Source organism: Peromyscus leucopus, chromosome 1, assembly GCF_004664715.2.
Source record: "Peromyscus leucopus breed LL Stock chromosome 1, UCI_PerLeu_2.1, whole genome shotgun sequence".
In the NCBI taxonomy this organism is placed as follows: Eukaryota; Metazoa; Chordata; class Mammalia; order Rodentia; family Cricetidae; genus Peromyscus; species Peromyscus leucopus.
The window spans coordinates 56,443,262-56,450,267 of NC_051063.1; the positions used below are offsets into that span (position 1 = coordinate 56,443,262).

At 53.7% G+C, this 7,006-nt stretch overlaps 2 protein-coding genes across 2 annotated transcripts; both read left to right on the plus strand.

The window, feature by feature from the left end:
* The first annotated feature begins 2,898 nt into the window (after positions 1-2,898).
* On the plus strand, positions 2,899-4,299 carry Znrd2 (zinc ribbon domain containing 2). Its single transcript, XM_028855925.2, has 4 exons — positions 2,899-2,999; positions 3,092-3,243; positions 3,362-3,446; positions 3,902-4,299. The coding sequence occupies exons 1-4, from the start codon at positions 2,981-2,983 to the stop codon at positions 4,243-4,245; spliced, it is 600 nt and encodes a 199-aa protein (XP_028711758.1). The 5' UTR covers positions 2,899-2,980; the 3' UTR covers positions 4,246-4,299.
* A 425-nt stretch (positions 4,300-4,724) lies between these two features.
* Fam89b (family with sequence similarity 89 member B) lies at positions 4,725-6,709 on the plus strand. The gene is made up of 2 exons (XM_028855924.2): positions 4,725-5,538; positions 5,930-6,709. The coding sequence occupies exons 1-2, from the start codon at positions 5,248-5,250 to the stop codon at positions 6,206-6,208; spliced, it is 570 nt and encodes a 189-aa protein (XP_028711757.1). The 5' UTR covers positions 4,725-5,247; the 3' UTR covers positions 6,209-6,709.
* The last annotated feature ends 297 nt before the right edge of the window (positions 6,710-7,006 follow it).

Genomic DNA, 7,006 nt, shown 5'->3' on the forward strand with positions numbered 1-7,006 from the left:
GAACACCGGACTATCAGCTATGGTTGAATGGTTTGTTGTTGGATATTTGTAAACTGTGACGATCTATTGCTGTTATTGGTGTAATAAAAAACTAAACAGCTGGAGCTGGAGAGATAGCTCAGAGGTTAAGAGCATTGACTGCTCTTCCAGAGGTCCTGAGTTCAATTCCCAACAACCACATGGTGGCTCACAACCATCTGCAATGAGATCTGGTGCCCTCTTCTGGTCATACATGCTGTATACAAAATAAATAAATAAATAAATAAATAAATAAATAAATAAATAAATAAGTAAATAAATAAATAAATCTTAAAAAAAAAAACAAAACTAAACAGCCAGGCTGGACAGTGGCGGTGGCACACGCCTTTAGTTCCAGCACTCGGGAGGCAGAGCCAGGCGGATCTCTGAGTTCAAGGCCAGCCTGGTCTACAGATCGAGATCCAGGACAGGCACCAAAACTACACAGAGAAACCTTGTCTTGAAAAACAAAACAAAACAAAAAACAAACCCTAAACACCCAATAGCTAGGCAGGGAAGATAGGTGGGATTTCTGGGGAGAGAGCGGAAGAAGAGGAGGAATCTAGGTTCGAGAATTATGCCAGCAAGATGCCAACGAGACACCAACGAGACACGGAGGGAGTCAGTCATATAAAATGAAAGGAAGGTAAAAAGCCACATAGTAAAATGTAGATTAATAGAAGCAGGTTAGTTTAAGTTATAAGAGCTAGTGGAACAAGTCTAAGCTAAGGCCGAGCTTTCATAATTGATAAGAAGTCTCCATGTAGTTATTTGGTAGCTGGCTGGACAGAAAAAGACTTATTACCGTGGCTTTTGGGGTAAAAGACCCACCACTGTTAGCTGTAAATGGCACATTCCGTGACATAGGTTCATCTCAAGAACTACAGTGGTATGGTTAGGGTTGGCAGAGTGTGCCAAAATAAAACCACTCAAACCCAATACTGTGAGTTATCACCATAGCCTGCCAATGGGGAGCCGAAGGAACCATTCATCTCCCTGGAGTGGCAAGGGCAATGCAATATACATTGCGGTTCTCTCATCACAAGGTCAGCTTCTGGAAAATGCCACAAGTCTGGCATGGAGTGGTAGCCTGAGCACCATAAGCTTAGTATACTTTGTGTCTATATGTTGCCCTGTTTGCTACAATGATAGATCAGGCAGAAATGGAGACAATCCCAGAAGAGCAACCAGCAGTGAATGGAGATCAGAAGCCTCATTCAAGACAGCCTTCTCAGAGAATGGGCATCTACTTAAGTGATACACAGTTTCTAGGTAGCTTAAAACATCATTATCTATAGCCATACATTTTTGAAGGGTTCTCTTTATTGACATTCTCTATTTCACATTTGGGAAACTGTATGACTTAGCTACTACACCATGCCACTTTTCTTTCTTTTTCTTTTTCTTTTTTTTCTTCCGAGACAGGGTTTCTCTGTGTAGCTTTGCGCCTTTCCTGGAACTCACTTGGCAGCCCAGGCTGGCCTCGAACTCACAGAGATCCGCCTGGCTCTGCCTCCCAAGTGCTGGGATAAAAGGCGTGCACCACTACCGCCCCGCTCTCTCTCTCTTTTTAAATTACTCGTTGCTCTCACAAAGAACCCGGAATTATGAGGAGGAATGGTAATTTATTTGCAATCCACCCAGACATGAGTATAAGCCATTCTCACAGGCAGGCACAGCTGAAGCTGGAATCGGACCCCTAGGCGTCAGGCACAGCAATTTTCACTAAGACAAAATACTCCTGCAGGTATGCGGGCTAGATTTGTGTCAACTTGGCACAAACTATAGTCATTTGAGAGGAGAAAGCCTGGATTGAGAAAATGCCTCCCTAAGATCCGGCTGTGGGCCAGCCTATAATTTTCTTAATTAGTGATTGATTGGAGGGAAGGCCCAGCCCACTGTGGATGGTACCACCCCTCAGGGTGATGGTCCTGGGTTCTATAAGACAGCAGGTTGAGGGTCCGGAGAGATGGCTCAGTGGTTAAAACAACTGGCTGATGCCCTCTTCTGGCATAAAGTTGTACATGTAGTTAGAGCACTCATATACATTTAAAAAAAAAAAGAAGCAGGTTGAGCAAGACAGTAAGCAGCAACCCTCCAGGGTATAAGTTTCTGCCCTTACTACCTTTTCTGTTTTTTTTTTTGTTTTTATTTATTTTTTTTGTTTGTTTTTTGGTTTTAGTTTCGAGACAGGGCTTTCCTGTGTAGCCATGACTGTCCTGGATCTCACTCTGTAGACCAGGCTGGCCTCGAACTCAGAGATCCGCCTGCCTCTGCCTCCCAAGTGCTGGGATTAAAGGCGAGTGCCACCACCGCCTGGCACCCTCACTGCTTTTGATCAACTGTTATACGGAACTGAGTGAAATAAACCCTTTCCTCCCATGGTGTTTTTGTCATGGTGTTCCCGGCAGCAGTAACCCTAAGACAGTCGTCTTTGTACCAGTTCTAGGCATTGGTAGAGGTGGTCAGGCAAACGGACACCCGACATACCGATGGGTAGGGGTGTTGAAACAGGCAGTCCCCCGTGTAGCCAGCCTGGTCCAAGAGGCCTAAAGAGGTTCTGCACACTCGCAGGGGACCTTTCATTGCGGCGACTCCAGTGCGGACGCCGCTGTCCAGCCTGCCTCCTGATCACCTGTGAAAGGACAACCGCGAAGGAAGTGGGCATTTCTCAGGCCAAGGGCCCCTCGATCTGCCGCAGGCGTAAGAGGAGACTATGACAAGCCACATCCAAGTACCGAAGTGTTACCAGGGAGACGGCGGTACCCTTCATAACTCCAGCTAAGAGCCACGCCTCCTGGTCTGGGTCAAATGCGCAGCGGCCACGCCCCCTGTAAGGCGACGCCCATGGCCCCGTTGTGCGTCACTTCCGCTTTCGTCGACCACGTGTGAGAGGTGGAACCGGAGGGGGGCGCGTCTTATTTGTGTCACTTCCGGCGAGCCTACCAGTGACCACGGCAACATGGCCTTGAACGGCGCTGGTGAGGGCTCGGGCTGCTTGGGTCGCGGCCGTGGGGTGCGGGAGGCCGTTCTCTCCGCCCTGGCTCCATCTCCTCGCTCCTCTTTTCCCTAGAGGTGGACGATTTCGCCTGGGAGCCTCCGACGGAAGCTGAGACCAAGGTGCTGCAGGCGCGGCGGGAGCGGCAGGATCGCATCTCCCGTCTCATGGGCGACTACTTGCTCCGTGGTTACCGCATGCTGGGCGACACGTGCGCGGACTGCGGGGTGAGGCGAGTGGCGAGGATGAGGCCTCGGACTGGGCCGCACGTCCTTCCCTCCGCTCTCCCTTCCGTGGACCCTGTCGCTCAGGCTCACCCGTGTCCGTGTGCTTTCTGGTTCCCAGACGATCCTCCTCCAGGATAAACAGCGGAAAATCTACTGCGTGGCTTGTCAGGAGCTCGACTCAGATGTGGATAAAGACAATCCTGGTGAGGGGCCGATTGTGCGCTCTGGGGGATGGACCGTGATGGTTGTGCAGGAATGGTAGGCCTCTGCGTGCGGTGGGATTCAGGTGCCTTCTCGTTTCGGCCCTAGAGAGGAGGGAAAACACTAACTCCAGCCATCCCCACGTGCCGAGGGGAGGAGCAGCTTTGGGCTTTGCCCATGCCAGGGAAGCGCTCTACCCCTGGAGTACACATCCCATCCTTCCGGGCAGATTTGATGGATAAATGAGGTCAGGGCAGCTGTCAGTCAGCTGGTGCTCGCGGTGTAAACTCAGCGGTACATCGCTTGCCTGGCATGCGTAAGAAAGAAGATAGGAACTAGATGGATTGCCCCACACGGAGAACCCCAGAAGCGCGGGAGGGGCAACAAAGAGCAGATGGCCTAGGGCATCGGTGCACCACACATCCTCACATTTATTCCACCTGTTTTCTCCTTTTAGCTCTGAATGCACAGGCGGCCCTCTCTCAAGCTCGGGAACACCAGCTCGCCTCTGCTATAGAGCCTGCCACGGGCTCTCGGTCCACACCCCAGCCCCCTGTACCCCGCCCAGAGCACTGTGAGGGAGCCGCAGCAGGGCTCAAGGCAGCCCAGGGGCCTCCTCTTCCTGGTGCTCCTCCGAATGCAGATGTGGTGGCTTCCACACAGACAGCCCTTCTGCAGAAGCTAACCTGGGCGTCAGTTGAGCTGGGCGCTAGCACCTCCTTGGAGACTAGTGTCCAGCTGTGCGGGCTCATCCGGGCTTGTGCTGAGGCTCTATGCAGCCTGAAGCAGCTGCAGCACTGAGACCTCTACTCCAACCCATGTTCCCTTGAGAAGAACCCTCTAGAAAAACAGCGATTCCTGTGTGGTGTGTTGCTTTCTTGGTTCTGTGTGCATGCGAGCTCCAGCTCTATTCGCGCCTTTTCTTTTGGCATCTTACCTTTTCATGGCCTTTTCTACCTGAATGGTGAGGTTTTTGCCTTCAGGACAAGGGGTAAATGGTAGAGGGATAAGTGACTCCTTATTCCAAGGAGGTAACCTCAGCCTCCTCAAAGGCTTGGGCCGCTGGCATTGTCTGATCCGGTACCCTTCCTCCACCTTCTGGACCCCTTCCTCCACCTTCTGGACCTGAGTGCCGTTTGAAGTTTCAGTTGCCTTGGTGCTTCCTTCCCTCTGAGCATCTTTTTTTGTTTTTGTTTTTGTTTTGTTTTTTTCAAGACAGGGTTTCTCTGTGTAGCTTTAGATCCTATCCTGGACTAGCTCTGTAGCCCAAGCTGGCCTCGAACTCACAGAGATCCACCTGCCTCTGCCTTCCGAGTTCTGGGATTACAGGCGTGCGCCACCACCGCCCGGCCCCTCTGAGCATCTTGATTGCCCACTGGGATGTTGACATGTTGAGGGGCGGCCCAGGGAAGCACTTTTTAGAGCCAGGCACAGTCTTACTCCATTCTCCGGCTCCCACATCCTCACACTTCTAGAATCTTTCCCTTGGGAGAGGAATTGTGTAGAAATGAGGCCGCAAAAAGAGCAGCCCAAGACCCTTTCGGCCTCACTATTCCAGTTCTCCTTTCTTTGGTGGGTTGCTCGGCCCCACAGCCATCGCCGCGTTAAGGGAAGCCCCGCCCATGCGGAGGGGGTGGAGCATAGGCGGAGTCCGAGGAGTCTGGGAAGGAACAAAGCGCGGCCTGCGGGCGGCGGCTGGGATCCCTCCGGAGGCTGGGCCACCGGGAGCAGGGCCTGTGGGCCGCAGCCCGAGTGAAACATTGGAGGGATCCAGGTGGCCTCGCGGTCCAGTTCGACCGGGCCATGAACGGTCTGCCCTCAGCTGAGGCGCCGGGCGCCTCGGGCTGCGCTCTGGCCGGGCTCCCGCCTCTACCGCGGGGCCTCAGCGGCCTCCTTAACGCTAGTGGGGGCTCGTGGAGGGAGCTGGAGCGCGTCTACAGCCAGCGGAGCCGCATCCACGACGAGCTGAGCCGTGCCGCCCGCGCCCCGGACGGTCCCCGTCACGCCGCGGGCGTTGCCAACTCGGGCTCTGCAGCAGGCGCACGCCGCCCGGTTAACCTGGACTCGGCACTAGCCGCGCTGCGCAAGGAAATGGTGAGTAGGTGGGCGCCCCACCAGGGGTGGTGGGCTCTGCGGAAAGGGCAGAGATGAGTCTGGGACGGGTGCCCTAGGTCTCAGGCCAGCAGAAGGCATCCGGTCACAGGGCTTTAGGATAGCTGTGATGGTAACAATGTGTAGCAATTGTTGCATTTTAAAAACTTGCCTGATTTCATCCTGCTGGACGGTGTTGCACCATTGTATAAATGAGTGCCAGCGACTGGCTTCAAGGTTTCACAGTTGGCAAGTGCCATCTGTTGTCCCCAGAACTTCCACGTAAGAAGGTGCAGGAAATTGGGTAGGGTTGTGGCTCATGGTGGGGACTTTGGGTTTGGGGGCTGAGGGTGGCCTGGACCCCCAACTCCAGCCCACTGTCAGTTGTCTGCAGGTGGGGCTGCGGCAGTTGGATATGTCCCTGCTGTGCCAGCTGTGGGGCCTGTATGAGTCGATCCAGGACTACAAGCATCTGTGCCAAGACCTGAGCTTGTGCCAGGACCTGTCATCCTCCCTCCACTCGGACAGCTCCTACCCACCTGATGCCGGCCTGTCTGATGATGATGAGCCTCCTGATGCCAGCCTGCCCCCAGACCCTCCACCTCTCACCGTGCCCCAGACACACAATGCCCGTGACCAGTGGTTGCAGGATGCCTTCCAAATCAGCCTCTGAAATGCTGAGATGGATAGGAATGCACCCATACAAAAGGCTCAAAACTTGCCCCTCAGCAAGTCCTTAGTCGACAGTGCCTGCTCTTTTACCAATACCACCTCACTTCACTTCAGGAGGGCAAGGCATATAAATACCCTTCAGGCCAAGATTGCAGCCAATGCCCAGTGCACTGGGTGTCCCATTGTCCCACACGTGTGCACCCCAGCTTGGCCAGCCCTTAGTCTGACCGTGGGGTCCAGAGCGTCTTGCACTCCCGTTGGCATCTCTGGGACTGGGATGAGTGCCTAGCTTCCATCTCTTTCGTCTTTGCTGCCGCTTGCAGCTGCTGGCTCAGGGGCATCCCTACCTGTGGCCCCAGGGCTTCACTGCTTGGGACAAGGGCTCCAGGACCCATCCCGGCAGCCACTCACAAGCCAGAAAGGCTAAGGTCTCTATGCCGGATATTTAAGTTTAGGGGCCAGTTCCTGGATGGGAAAATAAATAAATACTTTCAACATTGTATTCTGACTGCCTGGTTGATTGGTTGATTGGTACTGTTTTGGGAATCGTGTTTTCTGGCAAGTGTGGTCCGAGTTCTGCCGGCAGGTGGCGCCCAAGACCCCCTAGTGAAAAGCTTAGTGGGCGCAGGGTGTGAAACTTCCCTCTCCGGGCAAAGTTGGAAGTTTTCCAGGCTACTGGGGCTTGGCTCTGCAGCGTATGACAGCAGTCAAGTCTTGTCCCCTGGCCTCTAAGCTTTGGGTCCCAGCATCCCCTTCCCCCTTGCTTTGAGCCTTCCGGGAAGGAAGGAGCCGCCCATCT

What these genes read in the sequence shown, in the direction of transcription:
- Fam89b (XM_028855924.2), top strand. Translation starts at nt 5,248, where the DNA reads ATGAACGGTCTGCCCTCAGCTGAGGCGCCGGGCGCCTCGGGCTGCGCT. An exon ending in CCGCGCTGCGCAAGGAAATG is followed by an intron (nt 5,539 to 5,929) that starts GTGAGTAGGTGG and finishes AGTTGTCTGCAG; the next exon opens with GTGGGGCTGCGGCAGTTGGA.
- Znrd2 (XM_028855925.2), top strand. An exon ending in ACACGTGCGCGGACTGCGGG is followed by an intron (nt 3,244 to 3,361) that starts GTGAGGCGAGTG and finishes TCTGGTTCCCAG; the next exon opens with ACGATCCTCCTCCAGGATAA. An exon ending in TGTGGATAAAGACAATCCTG is followed by an intron (nt 3,447 to 3,901) that starts GTGAGGGGCCGA and finishes TTCTCCTTTTAG; the next exon opens with CTCTGAATGCACAGGCGGCC.